This window comes from Carcharodon carcharias, chromosome 9 (genome assembly GCF_017639515.1).
Source record: "Carcharodon carcharias isolate sCarCar2 chromosome 9, sCarCar2.pri, whole genome shotgun sequence".
Taxonomy (NCBI): domain Eukaryota; kingdom Metazoa; phylum Chordata; class Chondrichthyes; order Lamniformes; family Lamnidae; genus Carcharodon; species Carcharodon carcharias.
Window position 1 is genome coordinate 10812258 of NC_054475.1, and position 24370 is coordinate 10836627.

General features: G+C 42.0%; 2 protein-coding genes across 7 annotated transcripts in view; both read right to left on the reverse strand.

Moving 5' to 3' along the window:
* Nucleotides 1-6466: 6466 nt before the first annotated feature.
* On the reverse strand, nt 6467-11860 carry LOC121282021 (transmembrane protein 81-like). Its single transcript, XM_041195354.1, has 4 exons — nt 10903-11860; nt 9147-9342; nt 8704-8741; nt 6467-6832 (listed from the first exon to the last, which is right to left on the reverse strand). The coding sequence occupies exons 1-4, from the start codon at nt 11362-11364 to the stop codon at nt 6494-6496; spliced, it is 1035 nt and encodes a 344-aa protein (XP_041051288.1). The 5' UTR covers nt 11365-11860; the 3' UTR covers nt 6467-6493.
* Nucleotides 11861-14332: 2472 nt separating this feature from the next.
* Nucleotides 14333-24370, reverse strand: part of rbbp5 (retinoblastoma binding protein 5) — a 36457-nt gene continuing 26419 nt past the window's right edge. For 2 of the 6 annotated variants that reach the window (XM_041195359.1, XM_041195360.1), the window contains exons 13-15: nt 23442-23565; nt 20902-21090; nt 14333-17816 (exon numbers count right to left, since the gene is read on the reverse strand). In XM_041195359.1, coding sequence (XP_041051293.1) covers nt 17788-17816; nt 20902-21090; nt 23442-23565 — 342 coding nt within the window. In that variant the 3' untranslated portion in view covers nt 14333-17787. Of the gene's footprint in view, nt 17817-19220; nt 19358-20901; nt 21091-23441; nt 23566-24370 lie in introns of all 6 variants that reach the window. The other 4 variants (XM_041195361.1, XM_041195363.1, XR_005943985.1 and 1 more) reach the window with 3 other exon arrangements.

The following is a 24370-nucleotide window of genomic DNA, read 5'->3' on the forward strand; positions in this document are numbered from 1 at the left end:
GGGGCTTGTTGATCAGTGATGAGCTCCTTTTCAGAGATTCCATTACCTCAGACGAATGTAGCGACTCTGGCTTCTACAGCGTCAGTCTCAGAGATTATGAGAGGTTTCAGAAGGTTCTGGAAAGTAAGTGTCGACAGTACGCTAGCAGAAGCAAATCTGAGCTGGGCCGAAAGGCACCAACAGAGGAGGAGACCAAGAGCGGATGGAAAAACAGTCTCACAAATGCATTTGATAGACCACAGGAGTGTGGAGAAGATGATGGGTTTAAGAACTGCAAGACAGATCAATATACTAAGTTGACAGAAAGACCTCCGGTTTGGGGCCAACCGAAAAGGCCTCAAACTTGCTCCATCAGCAACGATTGCTATCACAGGCAGACATCATTATCTGAAGATAGATTAAAGAACTTCCAACAAAACAATACCATTATCCCTCCCAAAAGTTTTTCAGGTAAAGCTCAGCATTCTTTATCTGATCCAGTGTCTGATGCACCCAATGGGGGAGATACCTGCACAGCTAGTAACACCCGTGTGGGGGAAAACATTGAGGGGAAGAAAGAGAAGAAGAAAGCCGGACTTGAATCATCAGTCAGAACACATAACCATGACTCACGCACTTCAAGTCCAGGATCCATCCACATACCCCAACATGCACGGCACTATCAGAGCTACATGAGACTGGTGCAGCATAAAACTGCAGTAGAGTGTAACGAGGGTCTCTCAGATACTGGCAAAGGCGGTAGAGAAATGCCTGGCTTAATGTCAAGGTTGGAAGAGCATGGAACCTGCTTCACCCCCACCAGGAAGCAGTTGCGAGACCGACTCCTCAGAGACCGCGCAGTGAAGATCAGCCAAGAACGGAACAGCATGACCACCGACGATGAAACCTTGAGCGAGGTGAAGATGGGAAGGTATTGGAACAAGGCAGAGAGGAGGCAGCATTGGACACTGGCAAAAGAGAAGAGACAGAGGAGAGAGGTGATGATGCAAAGCAGGCTGGAGGTGGTGAAGGAAAGCACGGAAGACAGCGGAAGAACACAATCCAATATTATTGAACTGAGCCAGAGGAAAGTGAGCAGCAAAAGAAATAAAAAGGTTTTTGACAACTGGGTGACCATTCAGGAACTGTTGACACATGGTTCACGATCTGCTGATGGCAGAATGGTCTACAGTCCCTTGCTCTCTGTCACTACTGTATAGAAACACAACTATTATAGTTTGAAATCAGAATTGAAGGGACACTAAATGGACTTTCATTATCAGTTCCCCCACTCCTGGCACTAAATTAGCCTTTAAATCCTCAATGAATCATTGCAATTGATGTTTGCTTACAGTTACAGTTAAGCAACTAATGAGGCTAATTCTATCTGTTAATTATTGGGAAAAATATTGACGTCAATGACTCACATCATGTCTAATGCACAAATTGGTCAACATATTTAAGGAATTAAACTATGAGTTGGGAATTCCCAGAAATGCTGGTCAATTTGCTTCGCAGAGAGGACATCTCACCCTTAGCATCTCTGTTATTTGTAAGATCTTGTTGGATTTATATGCTAACTTACCCATGATTAGCCAGGATCATATTGAATGATGGAGCAGGCTCGACATGCCATATGGTCTACACCTGCTCCTACTTCTTGTATTCTTGCCCTCTAAACTGGCTGCAAAAAGTTAGGGTTGGTAACTGAGAGCATAAGTACCCTTTTAGCGATGTGATCATTATTAATGCAATGCCAATCGATCCCTCCAGCCCAGAAGTGTTCAACCTCGTTCCTGTGTGTAGAACATTCTTCTTAGAATCTGAAAAAAGGTTAATTTTTTTTTAAATTAATTTTGTTCTTACTTTTCTTTCCGGTCCCTGTTACATTGTTATATTATTGATAAAGAACCATGAACCAATTGTTGTGTGAATATTTATCCTGGGACGCCACATTCACTGTCGCACAGCAGTCATGTGCCAAGCGACAATGCATCAGTCTGTCAGTCTACCAGCCAAATGGGGAACAGGAATAAATACACTCCATGAAGCTCCAACATTTTGTCTCTAAAAGCGTGATTAACTCTAACTTATGGGAACCGGAAGACATAAGTCTCTTTTTCTCCCTCTCTCTCTCCCTTAATCTAATCTTCCTTTCTGCCTCTTTATTTCTCTTTCTGTACTTGATTTGACTCTAGTCACTAGCCAGTGACTCACATCCTATGAGTGAATAAAACAAAATCCTGTCTAATATCTCTCAAGTGGCTTGGTGTCAGATTTCATTTCATAACGCTCCTGTGGAGCGCCTTGGGATGTTTTGCAACATTAAAGGTGCTATATAAAAACAGAAGTTGTTACGGTGGTTTTCACTATTTTGCCTGCCATTCATGTTACATTACTGCCTCTGTGGTTAACCTGGCTCAGAACTGTTCCTCTTTTGAGAGCTGGCTTTGCTTTCTTGTGTTCCACAGAGCTCATCAGTGCTGACGGGTGATGCCCCCTTGATATAACCTTTATCCTGGCGATTATATATAAACTGGTTCAAAGATGTAATTAGTCTCAAGGTCTTTTCACTTAATAAGTGTTTCTACCAGAAGCGGGGGTCAGGGTGGAATCCTCCATGATATCGCGTGCAGCGCAAAAATTCGACAGCGTTAATGTTATCCTCTTTGTCACAGTACTTGCAGAAAATAGTCACATCATCAGTTAAGGACAACAAAACTTTGCATTCCATTACTCACTAAAATTTCATTTACTGACAAAATATTTTACTTTTCTATCATTGTCTGAATTGGTCATTAGCTGTGGGTGTGATTTCTGTACGAGATTAATATGAAAGGAATTTTGGAAAAATGTTAATAAAATACAGAACACAAAACTGTTTTTGCCGCTTTTTTTTTTAAGCTTGTGTCCTGTGAAAATGACACTGATGGTTCTGAAGTGAGATTGTAATCCTAGTCCCTTTCTGGGACTATTCCAGATCAGGAGTACTCCTCAGATGATCAATCTTACTTAAGGTTGAGAAAGATAGGCCTCACAGACACCTAAGTGGGTCTGAAGAACTGATCTAACTCTCCCAAAGGAAAGGAACCACCAGAGAATATTACAGTTCTCCAGATAGCCTTTTTAACAAGTTTTAGCTAGGTTATAACAACCCCCACTTAGCTCCGTGTTGGAATCAATTGAGGAATACATTTGGGCAAGCACAGAAGTGGGCTAGGGGTAGAGCAGAGAGTGTTTCGTGCTTCATTAACCTGTGCTCCTCCTAACACAGGAATGGCAGGAACCAACTGTGGCTGCTTATAATGGGGTAATGTTGTGTGTTCCCGACCTGGTGGCCTAACTTAGAAAGAACTGCCATTCATCATAATAAATAATTTGGAAGCAACAAAGTTTGAACTGTGAAGGAATGCAGCTATAAATAGAGTTATAAGAGAATCCAGCTATAAATAAGGGATCAAGATTAAAAATTGTGATTCTTCTAGGAAGTAGGGATTAAAAATAAAAAGCAAAGTTTATCCGCTGGACAAGGGTTCAAAAAGTTCAGAAACATGCATGGGCATAATTGTGTGCTCAAGGACACCAACATCCTGTGGCTTAGAATATGGTATATCTTCTAGCTCAGGGCAGTCCGGAAAAAAAAACAGGAACTGGCCCCTACATCACCTCAGCAAGGCATTGATAAATTGTAAGATTCTACAATCTAACAATGGATAACCTTCAGGATGACCCTAAGTAAGTCGTCAACTGAATCCTGGAAACTGAATGTAGTGACCACTATTTGAACCTCTCAGTACCCTATTTGCTTGAAGGATATTGACTAATAGGAAGGTTGTTGATGAAAACAAAGGACATTGTCCAGCATGAGTGCTCAACAAGCTTCTTGCTGACTCAGTTATTTTACAGTATAAACCCAGATGTTATAAGGGTTCAGGAATCTCCCCTCAACAACATACCTCTCCACTGAAGAATGTACAGAGATGGGTTATCAAGTTTTGATGCAGAAGACTATATGAGACAATATATTTTCTAAATTATATAAAAGTTTGTTAAAGAACTGAACGTGCAATTCACCTTTGATGGCAAATCAATCACAACATTGATAGTTCTAGGAAAATAAAGTATAATCTTGTTTCTAATAGAGAATCCAAGTCTTATTATTCCAGCAAGGTACTTAAGATATCCATTAATATTAAAAGTAGCAATTACCTTAAATCCCTTGAGTGGAAACTTACAGAGTAAAGCAAGATACCTCTTTCCCAATTAAGGGGAGAACTATCAGATGGAATTTTCTGTGCCCATTGGTGGCGGGTGTTATGAGTGGCCTGAGCAGACAATATGCCGCAATTGGTTTTGTGACAGCAGGAAGGCAGGTCGCGATTGTCCGCCAAGCCCGAGGACCAGCGACTTTTGGATGCCGTGGAGACCTGCCGTGATGGCCTCTACCTCAGCTCTGGCCGCAGGATGGGCAGCAACAGCGCTAGCCCGGCTTGGGAAGTGGTGGCAGCGGTGGTCAGTGCCGACACCCTGCAAAAGAGGACAGCTACCCAGTGCCGCAAGAGGATGAATGATCTCCTCCGTTCCACCAGGGTGAGTCACACATCTCATCACTCAACTCTCACACTCAGCTCTGAAGAAGAGTCATTCGGCTAGAAACATTAACTCTGTTTCTCCCTCCACAAGATGATGCCACCTCTGCTGAGTTTTTCCAGCATTTTCTGTTTTTATTTCATTTTTCCAGCATCCGCGGTATTTTGCTTTTATTTGATTATATTGTTGTTTGTGGGAGCTAGCTGTGCACAAATTGATTGCCGCGATTCCCACATTACACTTCAGAAAATATTTCATTGACTATTAAATGCTTCGAGACACCCCAAAGCCATCAGACGCCCTATATAAATGCAACTTCTTTCATTTTTTTAAACTACAAAATCAGATTTTGTGAATTTACAGCACGGAAACATTCAGCCTTCTGGCCATGCCAGTTTTTATGCTCCACACGAGCTTTCTTCCACTCTTCCTCATCTCACCCACCAGCGTATCCTTCTATTTCTTTCTTCTTCATGCACTTATCTAGCTTCCCCTTAAATGCAACTGCTCTACTCTGTACTCGGCCAGGGCAGAAGACTCCAGGGGGCAGCGGAAACACTGTAGGGATGGCCTCAAAGCATCTTTGAAGAGGTCAACCATCCCTGCTAACTCATGGAGTCTCTGGTTTGTGACCGACCAAAATGGAGAAGAATTATTTGGGAAGGCGCCGAACACATTGAGGGACTTTGTTGGGAAGACACAGAGGCAAAGTCGAGGCATCAGAGAAAATGCACAAACCCCCAAACGAGTCATCTACCTTCAAGCACCACCTGCCCCTCACGTGACAGAGTCTGTAGATCATGCATTGGACTGATCAGACATTCCAGGACGCATTGAACCAGAGTGGAAGCAAGTCATCCTCGATCCCAAGAGAGTGCCTAAGAAGAAATGCATCTATGGTACTCATCTCAACCAGTCCTTGTGGTAGAGAGTTTCACATTCTAACCACCTTCTGGGTATAGAAGCTTTTCCTGAAATACATATCGGACCTACTGCTAACCGTTTTATATTCATAGCCCCTACTGTTGCTTTCTGCTTCCCTACGTTTACCCTATTGAACCCTTCATAATCTCAAAGACTTCAATTAAGTGGTAGCATGGTTCAACACTATTTTATGGATCCTTGCGGCATTTGCTGCCTTTAAAACGGCAGTGAATGCACTTCATAAGTTGTGCTTTGGGATTCCTCAAGACATGAAAGGCACGTGATAAATTCAAGCTCCTCATTACCCTCCGCAGCAGTGTAAATTTTCCTATCTCCCTCCCTGCAAGATCCCTGTTAGCACAATTGCTAACTGACTGCCAACTTTTAAGAGTATATAATGCTTGTGGATAGGTAGCCACTCAGAAATGTCACAAACACATTCACTCCACCAATCCATATCTCAAGAGTTTCAAGAACAGTGTACAACAACCCAATGAATCATTCTCCACATCAACCTTTCACTTTAAGTCTCACTATACACAGATTTGACAAGGTACAAAGGGAAACTATCAAGATGGACAAAGAATGCAGTTTAAAAAAAAACTTGCACTCACACAGCTGTTTAACCCATGGTTGAACTGTTTTAAAGATCCCTGCACAATAAGCCACTTTTGTACATACAGTGACCATTGTTGTCTGGACAAACGCATAAGCGATAACTAACACACACAATGAGAAGAGTAATTAGTTAAACTTTTCTAGTGGCATTGACAGAGGATGCAATATTGGGCAAATGTCTGTAAAAATACAGCCTCCCCCCACAATTCCCCCCCAATTCCCTCCCCCTCATTCCCCGTGTCAAAACTGTCAGGTGGTTGACGGGGGGTGGGGGGGGTGGGGGGCAAAATTGCCCCTGATCACTCCACAGTGCACCAATGCTCTTCTTACAAAAATATCGTTAAACTGACATCAGTAAAAATCTAATTTATTTATTGAACATTCACTTATTTGTCATACATAAAAATATGGCTCCAAAAACGAAAGCCAAACTTCCTCCTATTGCCAAACCGATGGCAAACACTCGAATAGCCATGTTTGTGCTTTTAAATAGGTCCTTTACTTTTTCCCAGAAGGATTTCCCCAGCTTCTTTGCCACTGGGTTTCCTTGAAGGATTTCCATCTCCTCCTTTTGCTCAGGTGACAGCACTTCGTAATAGTTCAGCTGCACCAGGTTTTCAGGGATGATTCGGACTCCAATTAGCACTCGCTTGACAATTTGCATCGTTTTTGAGTTCTGCACTTGGCACATATATGTCCCAGCATGCTTCTCTTTGGCGTTCTTTATGGGCAGAAGCGGGGGAGACGGGTGGGGGGGGGAGAGAACGGTGGACCCAGGTTGTCAATATTAGGCATAACACAAAACATTCCAAATACAGATACAGCACTTAAAAAATGACTGCTTCGCATCTAAGGAAACAAAATGAGGGCAATCTGCTGAATAAGACACACTCGCCATCTTGTACTAATTTTTTTTTTAAAAAGACATGTGGAAAGCAAAACTGTGAAAATTACGGCTTTTGCTCTGAGATTTGCTTTGCCGGTTATGAAGACATATGCAAAGAGCCTACCACATTCACTGCTCCAGAGCATGGACCACAGATGTCATCGGGGTTGGAGGAGGGGTAGGGTTCGGGGGGGGGAGGGGGAAATTAAAAGGATCAGATTTTTGGTCTCTGACTTAGATTTGAAGGAACATCTATTCTGCCTTTCAGAAAAATACTCTGTCCTGTCCAAAATCAGACAGTTAAATCACATACTGGTTTTAAATGGTAGTTAAGCATTGGTGACTTGAATCCCTCCATTGAGAGATGACCATGCAAACTTGCAGGGCATTAAAGTTACTTCAGCTCGCCTGTGGTTCAGTTATCATGAAGAGATTTTAATGTGCATATTATTGGAAATTATTTTTAAATTGGTCTTGTAGTAGGGTCTGTGTGTGGTTTAATTGGATTAAAGCCAGCTAGTCTGGGTGCTGATGAATATTAGAGATGGTAATTAGGTAAACGTAAGGGTAGAAACTAAAGAGTACATTTGTTGAATAAACCATTCAAAAGAATGGGTAAAAATCTTGTACCTAGCTAGGAGACACCAAGCAATGTTTATATTACTAACTACATTAGGGTGAAATGAAAGAATTGTTGTTAGGAGAGTAAAATGTAAAAACCTAGTAATACAATGGAAAATTTATATTCAAAGGGAAAGCTAGGTATAAACCAAGAGGAGTTTGTGTATGTGAGTCAGAGGTATGTAAGATCAAACCAGCCTGTAATCCCTACAACTGTCTGCAAAGGAACCAAATTGCAAGGGAGCTCATTTTGAATTTGTAATGCCAAATGTGCTTTGCCTGGTGTCTGTTTAAAGTCTATGGATTATTGTTACCTTGGTGAAGATTTAGCTGGGAGTGATTAATTTGAAGGTTTCTATTAAAAGTTATTACGGTAGTAATTTGTAGTCATGTATGTGTTTAATTTGTTGTTAAATTAATAAATGTCTAATTTAGTTTTATATAAAAAAAACCTCTTCAGACTTGGTGGTTTTATTACTGAATTCAGAGCTGCATGTCAAACATACCAATTGAAAATATAGGTTATGACAGTTGTTCAAGTTTCCCTCAGGGATTCAAACAACTCAGCCTTTACCAACTGCTGCATCAAAACACTCATGTTATTGAGGTTTCTGTTTCTCCAACACAAGTTTCAACCAGGAGCAGAAGTCTTTTATAATGGGTCTGAAACAAGTTTATCATAACCACTTTGACTGAACAATGGAAAGTTTGGGAGATTGTGAATAAATACAGCAGCCCCTCCTTTTCCCTTCAGCATCTCCTTTGCCCATTTCAGCTAATGCTGGGATCTGCTGACTAGGGGGGTTGGGGGGTGAAATTGGCTTACACCATCACAAAACAGGTTCGTATTAAATCAGCAGCCAACTTTTCATGAAGGTTGATATTCTTACCACTGAAGTTCACAGAACAGTTAAAATCTTTTTGGGGATCTGTTTCTTTGTCTCGCTGTTGCTTTTATTTGGCTTAAACTTAAAAAGGACAAAGCAGCCCACTTGATCAGCACCCCATCCACCACCTTAAACATTCACTCCCTCCACCAGTGGCAGAAGTGTGCACCATACACAACATGTACTGCAGCAACTCACCAAGGCTCCTTTGACAGTATTTTCCAAACCCTGGGCCTCTACCATCCAGAAGGACAAGGACAGCAGGTGCATGGGAACATCACCACCTGCAAGTTCCCCTCCAGGCTGCACACCATCCTGACTTGGAAATATATCATTCTTCCTTCAGGATCGCTGAGTCAAAATCCTGGAACTCCCTTCCTTACAGTACTGTGGGTGGACAGCAATGGTTAGAGCAGGTGGCTTTACCAGCAACTTCTCAAGGGCAATTAGGATTGGGAAACAAATGCTGGCCTTGCCAACAATGTTCATTAGTAACCAAGTTTGTTAGAAATAGCTTCATCTCTGGAAGAGTAACATTGAATGTGAGAAGTGGCTTTAAGCTAAAGTTGGTAACAGGTTAATACTGTCCACCAACCAAAATGTAAAACTCAACATATTTCCCCCCTTTAAGATACAAAGACCTTTCATGAACCTTGGGACAGCAACATTATAGATCATCTCTTCGCTATACTCAAATTCTTGATAGAGAACAAAAACAATGACTACTTTAGTCACATGATACCACTGAGCCAGAACATTTGGGACAAAGAATTTCCTAATGTAGTCGTCCTCAAGATACATTCTGAGTAGGATGCAGAAGGTAGAATAAGCTTTCAGCTAGCATTAACAATGTCTGACACCAAGTGCTGAGGTTTATGCTGCGTCAGCACCAATGAAACACATAGGAATGGCACTATTTGTATGGTAACTCTTATTACCCCCCAAAACACTGATGGGTGAAATGCTTTAATGATTGGTTTTACCTGCACTTATTTTGCAGGCTCTGAGATATATTCGAGAATGACAGCAAATGGCGCTCAGAGTATACGTTCTAATTTCCAGACGCACAGGAGAAGGGAAGATTCATACACCAGCTGAGTCAATCCTATGAGCAGCTTTTTAATTCCTGAGGATCTCCAATTCAACAATACATAACACTAGCTCAACCATAGCCAGGTCACTTTCTTCCAGGTCAACTCCCTCTGATCTTGTGAAAGTGACAATGTCAAGTGAATCTCAATGCAACTAAGTGCGCAGTCATCCATTTTGGCATGCATTATGAGGGGAGGTTTTGCTGCAGTTATTCATAGTTAATTCAGGTCTGGAGCACTGAGTAATGTTTGGAGCACTGTACCTTAGAAAGGATATATGGGCCTTGGAAGGATTGCAGTGCAGGTTCACCAGAATGTTCCCAGAGCTCCAAGGTTCAAATGATGAGGTGAAGTTACATAAACTATGTTGGTATTCCCTGGAATTTAGAAGGTAATGGGGTGATTAGATTGAGGATTTTCGGATTGTGAAAGGAATCAACAGGGTTGATAAGAGAAAAATTTTTCCCACTTCTGGGTGAGTCTAAGACACGGCAACATAACCTTAAGATCAGAGCCAGGGTATTCAGGAGAAAAGGTGGGAAAACTCTCCCACGAAAAGCAGTAGATTCTAGCTCAATTGATCATTTTAAATTGGAGATTAGCTGAATTTGTTAGCCAATGGATACAGAGCCAAGGGAAGTAAATGGGGTTCAGGTACAAATCAGAGTAGAATAGTAAAAGGGTTCAAAGATACAGGTGAACAAATTATTAAAAACAGCATAAGTTAGCAAGATGCAGCAAAGCTCTGGGATTATTTCCATGGGTATAGAATTCAAAAGGAGCGAAGTTTATTTTAGACTTGTAGAGGCCATGATCAGGCCAGAGTGAAGTACTGGAGAGAAGCGTGAAAAAGATTACAAGGATGGTACCAGAACTGAGAGATTACAGCTATTGGGAAAGATTGAGAAGGTTGGGGCTTTGGTCTTTACGAAAAAGACAGAGAAGTGATGTGATAGAGGCATTTAAAATTATGAATGGTTGGACAGAGAAGATGGACAGAGAATGTTTCTATCTTGCAGCCGGATCCATAAGTAAATACAATAGTTACCAATAAATCTAGTAGGGAAGTAAGGAGAAATGTCATCAGAGTGGTTAGAATGTGAAACAAGCTACCACAGGAAATGGCTGAGGAGTTTTTTTTTTATTTTGTTCATTGAATGTGTACATCACTGACAAGGCCAGCATTTATTGCCCATTCTTAACTTCCTTCGAGCTGGTGTGGAACCGCGGTGTATTCCATCATACTCCTGATAAGGTACTCGAATATACATGGATAGAAGTTTTAATAAAGCAAATTGATACTCACCTTTACGATAATCATCCATGGTGTTTTTGTATCCCTTAATGGAAAGACTTTGAAGAGATATAGATCTGTTGTCACAATTCCTCTTGCAATCTTCCACACAAAGATGAAATCGGACGATCCTAAAGTTTTGATAGTCGCATCCAAGCAGCTAATGCTCAGGGTGGCACCCACGGTGGTGGTTTTAGCGATGAGGCCACAGTCTTGGTTGATCAGGCACAAGGCATTTGTCAATGTGCAGTTACTGATGTGTGCCTTTTTGTTCAGCCTGCAGTAATACTCAGACCTCCAGCCTAGCCCACAGGTTTTGCTGCAGGGGCTTACACTTACAACTAGGAGTCCAGTGATTGTGACATTCTCCAAATCTGGTGGCAGGGTGTTAATGATCTCTTGGCAAGTGGCCAGATGCATCAGGAAAGTAAAAGAGATGAGGACAAGGTAGATACCGGCATGAGGGACCAGCATTTCTTTAGGGGAAGGGACAGGGAGAGAAGAGGTGGGAAGCAGAGGGTGGGAGGGGGGTTAAGGCTGTAGATAATCTAATTTTAACAAGTCTTTATTACATCAACCTTCAACACAATGGAGTTTTGAGAACAATGGAACTGAGGTTACATCATGACAACATTGGTAAGGCTGTAGATGCACAAAACAATGGGTGAGAATTTGATGTCAAAATAAGAGTGAAACTAATGGTGCTCACCATTATTTATGCACAAATGGTACAGCAACTTCAGGCTGTGCTAGATGCATGATTAAGCATTGATATCCAAACCTTGCTATCCTAGTTGCACTGCTCCACTGGTAGCTCCGCGGTAATGGTACCTTGCCTAATACCTCACCGCTGAAATGCATTGACTAGCATGAAGTTGTATTTGTGTCCTAGGCAAGTATTAAATTCCCCTTGGAAAGTTAAATCCTGAGCATTTCAGTCTAGATATCCTTTTTAATAACGTGATGTTTATTCCTGCCAAACAACCATTGACACTGAAAATTAACCATTTTAACCATGAGTCTAATTCCTCAGGGTTTAATTGGTGAAGATTTCCAATGTTTAATTTTTTTTTAAAAGAACATTTTGTCTTTCAATCACTTAATCCAATCTTTTCTTTCCCTCTTTCTGTGCCTCATTTGACCTTGAATTCACAAACTTCTTCCTCTTCTTCAATCTCATTGGTTAAGGAGACACTCAGCTGATTGTCCTGTTCATTCCCAGATGTGCAGTTGCCCACGCTACATCATTAGATCACATTTTCAATAACTTGCCACACACAAAATCTTCAGAACACAAATATACAAGGTTAATCTACCTAACACTAGACGCTGTTAGATTTACACCTACAGGAAAATCTCACCCAATGAGTTTCCTGAGGAAAACAGCAAAGTAGTTAAATAAGAGAATGCTGGGGGTTACCATTGACCAGAAACTGAACTGGACTAGCCACAGAAACACCGTGGCTACAAGAGCAGGTCAGAGGCTTGGAATAGTGCGACGAGTAACCATCCTCCTGACTCCCCAAACCTGTCCACCATCTACAAGGCACAAGTCAGGAGTGTGATGGAATACTCTCTGCTTACCTGGATGAGTGCAGCTCCCACAACAAAAAAAGCTCAACATCATCTGAGACAAAGCAATGTGCTTGGTTGGCACCCTATTCTCAAACATCCACTCCCTTCACCACCAAGTGCCAGCAAAATGTGTCATCTATAAGATGCACTGCAGGAACTAACCAAGCCTTCTTAGACAGCACCTTCCAAACCCACAACCTCTACCACCTAGAAGGACGAAGGCAGCAGACACATGGGAACACCACCACCTGCAAGTTCCCCTCCAATCCACACACCACCCTGACTTGGAAATATATCACCATTCCTTCACTGTCGCTGGGTCAAAATCCTGGGACTCCCTCCCTTAAAGCACTGTGAGTGTATCTGCACCACATGGACTGCAGCAGTTCAAGAAGGCAGCTCACCACTACCTTCTCAAGGGCAATTAGGGATGGGCAATAAATGCTGGCCCAGCCAGCGAAACCCACATCAGTGAACAAATAAAAACGTCATTCCTGGTCCAGGACAAAATGATGTTCATGAGGCAGCAAATTTTCTAGCCTGTTATATTTCACACTAAATGCAGCTGTTTAATGTCACATGACAAGGCTGCACTCTGCTTTCCGTACCCTAACTCACACCATGTCCATTCACACATCACCTGTGCTGACTGACCAACTTTAATTCCTGGTCCAGCAACGTCTCGATTTTAAAATTCTCATCCTTGTTTTCAAATCAGTCCGTGGCCTTGCCCCTCCAGATCTCTCAGCCTCTCCAGCCCCACAATCCTCCATGATCGCTGCACTCCTGTCTAGGTTATAACTAGATCATAAACAATGGATTTTGTCCAACTCTTTCCAACTGTGTTACAGCCTGTAGCACGCCTTGGTCACAATTCAATTCCGGCTAATCTGACAAGAGAGGATTCAAGTGTTGATTCTGAATTTAAACTAACTGTGCCAACTACTGATAACATTGGGACCTCCACCAATACTACAATCTCCGTAATAGAGAACCTTCCCTTTCTGACTCTCTCCCTTCCTCCACCCCACAGGGCAGTGGAAATTGATGGATAAAAGATATCCAAATTCTGGTCAGGTATGTACAGTACAGCAATGTCCTAGTAACGAAGGCCAAGACAACACAAATAAAACACTAAACTTTTAACAAAAAAAACTGACTTGAAATTTTCTGGAGCCACGAAGTTGGTGGTCAAAGGTGCAGCAAGACGACATCCCAAACAAAAATTCCAATCAATCTCACAATGTTCCACTGAATATATAAATTCCACTGACTGTATACTTAGGTGAGACAGTCACGGAGCAGCAACATCACTGGACTAGTAATCCAGAGGCCCAGGCTAATGCTCTGGAAACACAGGCTCAAATCCCACCTCAGCAGCTGGTGAAGTTTAAATTTATAAATCACATCTGGAATTGAAACCTAATTAGTAACAGTGATCATGACAATTACCATCAATGTTGTAGAAACCCTCAGGTTCACCAATGTCCTTTAGGGAAGGAAATCTGCCATTCTTACGCAGTCTGGCCTATGTGTTGCTCCAGACACACAGCAATGTGGCTGTCCCTTAACTGCCGCTGAAATAGCCTAGCAAGCCATTCCGTTCAAGGGCAACTAGGGATGGACAATAAATGCTGGCCCTGTCAGTGATGTCCACATCCCATGAAAAAAATTTTTTTAAACTTTTAAAAGCCATAGTGAATGTTTGGCATTCACATTCTGAGGACAGTCAAAGCTTTCAGTCTCTTAGACAAGAGCAAATGAATTTTCTAGGAAAGTCTAAGCACGTCTAGTTATGAGAGTTCATAACCCACTGTCACAATTTACTGATGATAGAAACTCTTTATTTAAAAAAAACCAAACACACTTAAAACCAGGTTAATGTTTATTATTTACAGGAATAAAAAAAACTGTATACACAATTGCTCAAACCATCCTTGCACGTGTGTTCTGTACAACAATATTGGTTACCAAATATGTCACCTCAATACACTCGGGTCATCGACATATTTCCTTGATAAGAGATATATTAGTGACCCGTCCAATTTGAATGCAGCAGAGGAATGAGCAGGTATTGTTCTATCAACGTTAATAAAAGATCAGTACAAAACAGCCCAGCCCCAAATGGAAGAGGTGGTTTAACAACAGCTGTTAACAAGACCAGTGGCTGCTGGGTCTAACACAAGGCATTTCTTAACAGCACAAAGGCCACGGGCCAGAAGCATTAGACTATAGTGTCCCAGGAGAAAAAACAGCAACTGTCCAGCCTCGAAATAGCAGCAACAAAGGACAAATCTAGAATTCTAGTTCGCCCTTCCCCGACAGCGTCATCAAAAGGTTCATAACCAAACACAACTCACATCTGAAAGTATCCAGTGCCTAGATTTCGGTGCTACCAGTGTTTTTTTTTAAAAAAAAACAGCAGAAATACTTTCTGTTCTCCCCACACCAATGCCTAATGTTTAGCTCCCTCTGCAGTCAAACAGAAATGCAAAGGCTTCGAGGACAGTTCAGAAGAGGGGCCATTTTTTAAAGAAAGAAATGAAAACTGTAAAGCAAGTGACTGCGTTTGTTGCATTGAAGCTTATTTCAAGATATCCTTTAACATGCCCACTGCTATATCGAAGGAACAACTAAATGGGCTGCCTTATTCAAGTCCATCTCCTGATCTCCCCAATTAAAGCAGGTTTACATAAACAGGGATAATATAAATGACAACAGAATGAAGGGAAACAGCGTAGTGAAAATATGGAGCTTACTACCACAAGGAGTGGTTCTGGTTAATAGCATAGATGCATTTAAGGGTGATGGGGTTGGATGAAGAGAGGAGACAGCAGTCTTGTGCAGAGCATAAACATAGGCAATGGACCTGTTGCTGTACTGTAAATACCATGTTACTAATTTTATTTAGAATTGAAGGTCACGCGTTTAATCGTAACTATTTTGTTTGCTCCCTGGCGACGGTATTCAGTGGAATTTGAACAGAAATTAATTCGTCAGCATCACAACAACAATTAGAGGTGGAGGACCGAAATTTCGCAACTGGATCACAAGGATAACGCGTTACAGAAACTGAACCACAGTTCATTCCTTGGGTACCAAAGGTGGATAAGAGAACAACACGACTTTCAGAATCATTCGGCAAGTTACTGTGCAAGTCATACTTCCACTGTTTTTCTGGGACTCGAAATCTGAAGGTGTGATGCAATGTACGTGCCGTGGATGCAATATATTGCTGTGAGTGCTATTGTTTTTACAATGAGCGGAAACTCCAGGGCCAAGTCGCTTTAAACGACCATCAGTACTGCTGAAAAGGAAAAACCAAAGCAAACTAACTTAAGGGGGAGGAGGGGGGAGGGGGTGGAAACTTGTGTGCCAGACAGAAAACACAAGAATACCACAAAATAATCAGGCGGCTTCAGGAGCAAGCACCTTCTCTGCTTGCATGGGAGTTTTTGATTTTTGTGCATGGGGTTAGACTTTGATATTCTTTGCTAGATGACGCACAGTTCCATGTGTATGGGGAAGCTCACGTTTTAGGCAGCATGGGTTTTGAATGTACATAAGTCGTTAAGGTTAGGATATTGTGTGCATGAGGATCTTTGGACTGTTTGTGTATTGGAATGGGGAAGAGGAAGCAGGTTACACTGTGAGTGTAAACACAGCAATCCACTCATTAGTTGCGGTGTGTGGGTCTGACCAAGCGATCTGGAGTCGAGGAACTTTACAACAGTTCTTCATTCTTCCATTCATGATGGCGAACAAATGAGAAGGTTTAATCAATGGAGAATCTTAAGAACCTTTTTTCAGATATTATATAAAAATTCAACTGCAGTGAACTATCAGATTTTCTCACCTCATCCTCATCTCCAGAATCTAGATTTTGGGTGACTTTTCTTGTCCTCTACATGATGAGCAATGGAGGGACACTCAGACCCACAAGTTATTCAGAATGAATGAGGGCCCTGATGATGCCCTCCTGGATTGACTCTCCCAGAGTTTCCAAGATCAGTGGGAGGGGCCCTCATCAGCATGGGTACATTTCTGATAATCGCCTTCCCCATGCCTTCATAATCTCTAACCTCATTCCTCCGCTGCAGAGCAGGTAGAAATAAGAGGTGGAAAGGTTCACTTCAACCCATCACAGAGCAGGTTCAAATGACCTCCTTGTGTTAGGGAATGGATTTACAGTTGACCAGGCTTGGAGCCCACTGGTTGGAAGAACTAGGGCCTCTTGGATGCTGCTCCAGCTCACCACTGGGTGCACTGGTCACCCACTCCGACGCCAGGTCCTTATCTAGAGCAAAAGTGTAACCAGATCACCGTCAACTGCTGGTCTCCTGCCAGAGTTACACCATCGGGTGGAATTTCAGGTCCTCAGGGTTCAACAAGGTTAGGGGCTTGGAATTACTACAGTACACTGATTTGGAACAGCCTGCCCATGTTGGTACAGATTGGTAGGATTAGGAAGTTGACAGCTGGTTCTTCTGCAAGAGGCAGAGGGCTATGCAGAGCAGCTGAGTGGATATGCTGGACTTAGAAAGTCTAGGGGCAAGAGAAAGGTACATAAAACAAAACAACTGTCAGCCTCCACTTCACTTCAATAAAGGCATCCATTACAGCCCAAAACAATATTAACGGACCAGTTCAATGATGAAGGGATAAAAAAAGCAAAATCTACAATATTTAGCCTTTCACTATCAGCTACTCATAGAACAAACCAATACAAAAGATATTCATCCAATTAGAATACAAACATTCAGGCATCTAATTACCACAAATAGTTTGTTTAAAAAATTTAAGTGGAGAAACAGGAGAATTTCAGCCTCAGGAACTGGACTGCATGGATCTTTTTAGTGAACCTGACCAATCAGTCTTGTGATGCAAGTGATCTTCCAGGGTACAAAAATAATACCCACTGATAATTACTTCAAATGCAAAACTGCTGGATAAAAGAAACCAAAAATGGTTTTGCGCACTTTGCCGTACCTTGTTCATGCTTCAGCCACGAGTGGCCTCTGTTATGGTTCCAAATGAAAAGTAACTTCACCATATAACATGTGAAGACAGGAATTACACATCAGTTTGGGTTTCCTGGTGAACTGCCCAAGATCTTCAGTTGACTGATTTTGCAATGCCATATTTCGAGGAGGGATGAAGGACCGTCCACTCCTGCAGTTCATGAAGGTTCCATTATGCTTTGGCCGACAAGTTGACCAAGAGCCACAAGGGCCATACTCTTTCTAGGTGCTGCATCATACTACTAAAAAGTACAAAGGCAGCACAACAATTTCAGGGATGAAGAATCACCATGGCCCATGTTCACAGCAGGTCTGAAATTACACCTCCTCCTAAAAACCGAGAAAAGGAGGAAGGGATTAAAACCGAGGCATCCAATGGAAGCGGACAGCAAAAACGAAACCAAGTTCTCAGAACGAGTGTATCTTGCTAATTCCAGCCACAAAAGGATGACACAAAAATAACTTGCTCATTCACTGGTCTTAATATGGCAGTGGTTTTCAAACATGGGTACGTAAGACCATGGTTAGTAGAGTGGTGTAGGAGAAGAACTGCATCGAGAGAAAGAGGTGAGAGCGCAAATGATTCAAACACATCCTTCTCTCAAGCGAAACTGTGTCAAACAAGGAGGGGATCTGGAAACTGGGAAAAATGCAACGTGAAGCTGATGGATTCTAAATACTGTCTGAAGGACTCTCAATGGTGTGTGTAGTTTGAGATCTTAATGACCTTCCAGGGCTCTTCAAACAAATAATAAACTCCCTGTGTAGCACCATCCAGCTTTTTGAAATTCAGATGTTCCAATAAAATACGTGAGCTGCTTATGTGCTTTCTCAAAGACATCACCAAAACTTCCCATTGTTCACATTCTCTTGTCTAATCAGCACAATTTCTAACACACCAAAAGCAATGACATGGGCAATCGAGTGATTAGAAAGCATGATCATTTCAACATTCTTGTAGGTTAACACTGTAAATTAAATTTCTCTTCGTGGATGAGCATCGGGTTATAATTCACATTGCATGGCAAAATAATTACAATTATGAAGGTCATTCATTACATCTTAATTTATTATAAAAAGTCAACGTCCCTCTATTGTAGCATGCGTTCTTTTGCTTTCAGCATTCTATCTGGAAGTCTATTCCACATGTTGATATTTGCTGTGTGAAGAATTTTGTGTCTTCAGTTGTAAATTACCATTTACCATTTTGAACCTTTTACTCCCACAATTTAATTTGTAGGTGTCCCCCCCACAAACCCTTACTTTAGAACCCTAGATCATTCTATCAGATCGCCTCACAAATAGATTTTGGCAACATCCCAGGCTGATCAGTAAGTTAAGAGCTTATGGGATCCAAGGGAATGTGGCAAATTGGCTCAGAGACAGGAAGCAAAGGGTTATGGCTGACAGGTGTTTTTGTGACTGGAAGGCCATTTCCAGTGGTTCAGTTCTGGGTCATTGTTGTCTGTGGTACATATCAATGATAGAGACGTAAATGGAAGTGGCATTATCAAGAAGTGTGCAGTCGATACAAAAATTGGGCATGTGGTTGATAGTGAGGAGGATAGCTGTAGACTTTAGGAAGAGACCAATGGACTGGTCTGGTGGGCAGAAAAGTGATAAATGGAATTCAATCCGGGGAAGTGAGGGCTAATGTACTTTGTGATAGCAGGCACTGCAAGGGAACACACAATAAATGATAGGATACTGAGAAGTATAGAGGAATAGAGGGACCTTGGAATGCACGTCCACAGATCCCTGATGGTAGCACGTTCACAGACCTCCTTCTGCAGGAGAAAAATAAACCTCCAGGACATGTTGATAACGTGGTCAAGAAGGCATACGGAATACTTTCCGTTACTGGCCAAGGCCTAGAATATAAGAGCAGATTGGTTATGCTACAATTGCATAAAACACTAGTTAGACCACAGCTAGTGTTCTGGTCAGGGGTGTCTTCACACTAGCGAGCGTAATTCACGAGGATGCTGTCAGGAATGGAGAATTTAGTTATGATGAAAGGTTGGACAGGCTGGGGGTGTTTCCTTTGGAACAGAAGAGGCTGAGGGGAGATTTAATTGAATGTTAAATTGAGTATTGAAAGAGTCAACTGAAAATTGATAAAATTACTAGGAGCCTGGATACTCTGTTGGCATAGAGGTCAACAACTAGTGTCATAGATTTAAAGTAACTGCTGTAAGGTTTAGATGGGAGCTGAGGAGCAATTTTTCTCAGAGGGTGGTGCATTCTGGAACTCACTGTCTGAACAGGTGGAGGAGGCAGAAACCCCCAGCCCGTTTAAAAAGCACTTGGATACGCACCTTAGATGCCCTGACCTACAGGACTATGGACCGAGAGATAGAAGGCAGCACAAACATAACGGGATGAATGGCCTCCTTCTGAGGCATAACTCTTCCTGGTTCTATGCCTTCACTAAGGTAAAATACCTAAGTTTCTTCCACCTTCCATAATTCTGACCCCTACAGACCTGTCTCACGGCTCTTTTGCACTGTCTCCAGCACTTAAATTTCTTCATTGTTCCTTGGTGGCCAGGTCTAAACACAGTATTTAAGGCGTGCTCTGACCAAAACACTACGGTTTTATCACTGTCTCCTAAGCTTGTATTAGATTGTTTGGGCTATATGGTTCAGCATTCTATATGCTATATTAAATACTGTTTTCATTGTTTGAATGATTAATTTTAAATGATCAAAATTACTACTTAGACTCATGTTTAGTAGATTTTAGGCAAGAGACTCACAGGAGTATGCCTATATTTAGAAGGTATCCCCCATAAGTGGTTTGAAAGCCACTGCTATATGCAAATAAATTTTAAAAAGCTAATGATTTATAAATAGAGGCACTAAGCATTAAAGCAAGCAAGTTATTCTAAATCTTTATTAAATGCAAGTTTGGTCTCAGCTGGAGTATTCCATCCCATTCTGAGCACACTTCAGGAAGGATGCAGGGAAAAAATTACACATCTATAGCGAAAGAGCTGGGCAGCGGAATTAATTGGATAGATCTTTCAAAGGGCCAGCATGGAGCCAACGGGGCAAGTAGCCTCCTGTGCTGCATCATAGACACACAGGAAATATTTGAGACAAATTGCATGGATGCATTTCATGGGAAGCTAAATAAGCAAATGAGGATGGAAGGAATAGGAGGATATGCTGATAGGGTGAGATGAAATAAGCTAGGAAGAGGCTGGAGCAGAGCACAAGCACCAACGTGGAACAGTTAGGCTGAATGGCCTGTTTCTGTGCTGTAAACACTTCTTACTTCTATGCATTTAAAACAGCAAACCCGCATGCAAAAGCAGGACCAGAAACGAGAGGGAGCAGGAGGGGGGAGGTGAGGGGAGGGAGAAAAGCACAGGTACCAGGCAAGCTGCGGGAGCTCCCACCATGGTCCTTACCTGCGGGTGGCTCAGCCACTTCCGCCAGTTCCTTGCCCTTCACTGCTCCTTCCAAAGGCTGACCTCTGTCCCCTTTGAAGGCTTTCGACTTAATGAAATCTTTCTCTTTACCTTTCGTTCCTTTTGGCCGGCCTGCTTGCTTTTTCTTCGACTTGCCATCGCCCTTCACACCCAGCAATGGGTGGACTTCTGGGGGAGAAAAATAAACCTGCCGGTTACTGTCACTGAGATTGGGAGCAACCCTTATTTTGTAACACAGGTCCTGAGTCAACAAGAAACGGAAAAGGATTGGATTGGGAAAGGTGGAGTCCACATTCCTGCTTCTTACAGTTACCCAGTGATTCCTCCTTGTTTTATTAACCTGCACACTAACATAAGGTTTTAAAAGTGTCAAAATTGCAGGGACTTAATGAAATTGTGTGCTCAACAAGATTTTCCAGTGACGATCTTGAACTTGCGGTTTGAACAACCATAAATATTCATTAATGATTATTAAATATATAAAATCTCAAACATTAGAATAGATGATCTTTCCACCTTCTGTGCAAAACCTTTTATTCATCTCATATTTCTTTTAAGCCTCGTCCCAGCCACTCACTTGCACCCACTAATGTAAAGCAATTGGGATTAATGGACTTCAAGCCAAGTTGTGGCCAGTGTAAGATATAGTTCAAGTTGAACAGCCGCAGATTTCCCACAGCATTACTCCTTTCCATAAACTCTGGACATTGGACATTACTGCGAGTGTACTTCAGAGTGATTTTATTCGCCATGTGTGTACCAATCAAGGTCTCAAAAGCAAGGTTCAGAAGAGAGTACTGGTCATTCCATTCAAGGGTTTGATGAAAGAAAGATTTGCATCCCCATAGCACCTTTCATGAACTCAGGATGCCCAAAAGTGCTTTACAGCCACTTAATTCCTTTTGAAATGTACTCACTGTTGCAATGTAGGAAATGCAGTGCTCAATTTGTACACAGCAAGCTCCCAGTAACAGAAACATAATAAATTACTATTTTCTAGTGTTGGTTGAAGATAAAATCTCCAGGATATGGGACAGAATTTGTGCTCCTCTTTGAATAGCACCATGGCATCGTTACCATCTACTCAAGAGGGCAGATTGGGCTTTGGTTTAATGCCTCATCCAAGAGATGGCACCTCCAAGAGTGTCAGCCCAAGGAGTACCGAGTCTAACCTTGAAACAGACCATGCAGTAAATATCTCCTTGCCATTCCCTTAAAGAAAAGAAAATGCTAACCTATCCTCTTACTAAAATTGACCAATGATTTCTTTCTGAACCAAGACAGCCATAACTTTTGTCAAAAAAAAATGTAATCTCAGTGTGTGATGCTATAAAAACAAACTCCAGCTCTGCTCAGTTTCATCCAATGGTGTCATTAATTTCTCTAAGAGAAATATCCTACAGTGGCCCAACAGCAGAGACTAACTCACCATATATAACCCCACAACAACTTTTAATAGGCCTCCTGGAGCACTGCTCGCAATGAGTTGGAGGACAGGCTGTATTTTTAAAATATTGGTGCCATCATAAGTGCAATGGGAGAAGTGCTACAGGAAGTGTATACCACGTGCAAAGTGTAAATGCCCCAAAGCAAACATCATTGCGCCAGACGCACTTAATACGTTTAAAAAAAGTAAACTAAAAAAACGCTCACCTTGCTAATCAACAGTATATATACATTTATGCAGTTTGAAAACCACTACGCCCATGGCAACTGAAGGCATGGCCACAAATGGAGCAGCGATTAAAATTGGGTAGGCTGAAGAGGCTGAAGTTAGAGAAGTACAGATAGCTCAGAGGGTTGTGGGGCTGGAGAAAACAACAGAGATAGAGGGAGAGGCGAGGCCATGGACGGATTTGAAAACAAGGATAAGATTGTTAAAATTGAGTCACTGCTTAACCAGGAAACAATCAGGTGAACAGAGGGGCGATGGATGAACGGGACTTAGTGCGAACTGCAACATGAGTAGTAGAGTTTGGATGTACTCAAGTTTGCGGAGGGTAGATTGAGATGCCAGCCAGCAGTCAATAGTCTAGAGGTAATGAACAATTAGCATCAAACCTCGGAACCCATGGGTGAGAGGGGATCTGAGAAACTTAGTCATCTACTAGTCGTCGCTAGCCAGCAACTCCTACAGGAATTGTGCTATACTGAGAATGAGAGGCCAGGGGAGTATCAGCTTCAGTTGTGATGCCCTCCACTTTTGAACAAGCTGCTGTCACGCGCCCATTAAGAACAGCTGCTTGGATGAGGTGTCTCCTGGAATCACTCCAGCAAGGGTCAGTGCCTTCAGAAAAGGAAACAAAATAAAACAAACTTGCATTCCCATAGCATCTTTTAACACCCTAAAGACAGGCTAATGACACTCACAGCCAATGAATTACTTTTGAAGTGTTGTTAGCGATGAGGAGGTTGATAAAAATAGAAATTTGGTGCACTTTGGAAAGCAAAGAGTTATCAATATAAAGAACAAAATGCTCGAGATAACTGGTCTAATGAGTAGCAGATAACCCAGTTACCATCACACGGTACTCCTTGTAGCTCAATATTGGTCATCTTGGGTTTCTTCTTTGGGGGCTGCGATCCATCAGTAGATGCCTGCCGCTTCTTCTCTGGGTTGCTCAAGTCGTCAGTTCCAGAGTTCTGCCAAGACACAGATGTCAGACAAAGCCTTAAAATAAGGAGTGCAATTTTACTCGCTCTCTGTAAGAACCATCCTGCGTACATTTGGTTGACCAGTCTCGATCATAAAGTTAGTGTAGTACAGAAGCCCCATCAGGGTGAGTGATTACTCTGTTGTAGAACTCGAAACCAGAACGAACATCCACCACTATCCTACTCCCTGCTACCAATCAGTCAGAGATCAAGTATTCCTTTGGTCCATTTACTATTGATAAAATTTATGGGGTTTTTTTTCCTAATTATGCCACTGTGAGCTGTTACAAGATATTCCACTACATTAAGGGCACTACATAGATCTAAGATTTTAAAGACTAGCATTTGTATTGCACCTTTCAGAACCTCAAGATGTCTCTAATGGAATGAAGTACATTTTTGAAATCCAGTCACTGCTGTAATGTAGGAAATATGGCAGTCAATATGCACACATCATGGTCTTATAAACAGCAATGTGATAATGACCATCTATTTTAGGTGTTGGTTGAGAGATAAATGTTGACCAGAGCTCCAGGGAGAAACGCCTCTGCTCCTCTTACCTGTGATGTGGATTCTTTTACATCAAGCAGAGATTGTGGTGCTGGGTGCGATGTGATGGGGAGGGAGTGGTGAGTGCAGAGGACAGAAAAATTAAGTAGCATTAATCTAAGACATTCAAACAGACTAATTAGGAGCAGGAGTAGGCCACTCGAGCACTCAACCTGCTCCACCATTCAATAAGATCATGGCTGATCTGACTGTAACCTCAACTCCACAGTCCCTGGAAACCTTT

Excerpts from the sequence above, each read along its gene's own strand:
- LOC121282021 (XM_041195354.1), bottom strand. The coding sequence starts at position 11,364 with ATGCTGGTCCCTCATGCCGGTATCTACCTTGTCCTCATCTCTTTTACT. Across the intron at positions 9,343-10,902 it reads CATGGATGATTATCGTAAAG|CTGAAAGCTTATTCTACCTT; the intron begins GTGAGTATCAAT and ends TGTTAATGCTAG. Across the intron at positions 8,742-9,146 it reads TGTCCCAAGGTTCATGAAAG|AGGCCCAGGGTTTGGAAAAT; the intron begins GTCTTTGTATCT and ends TCTGGATGGTAG.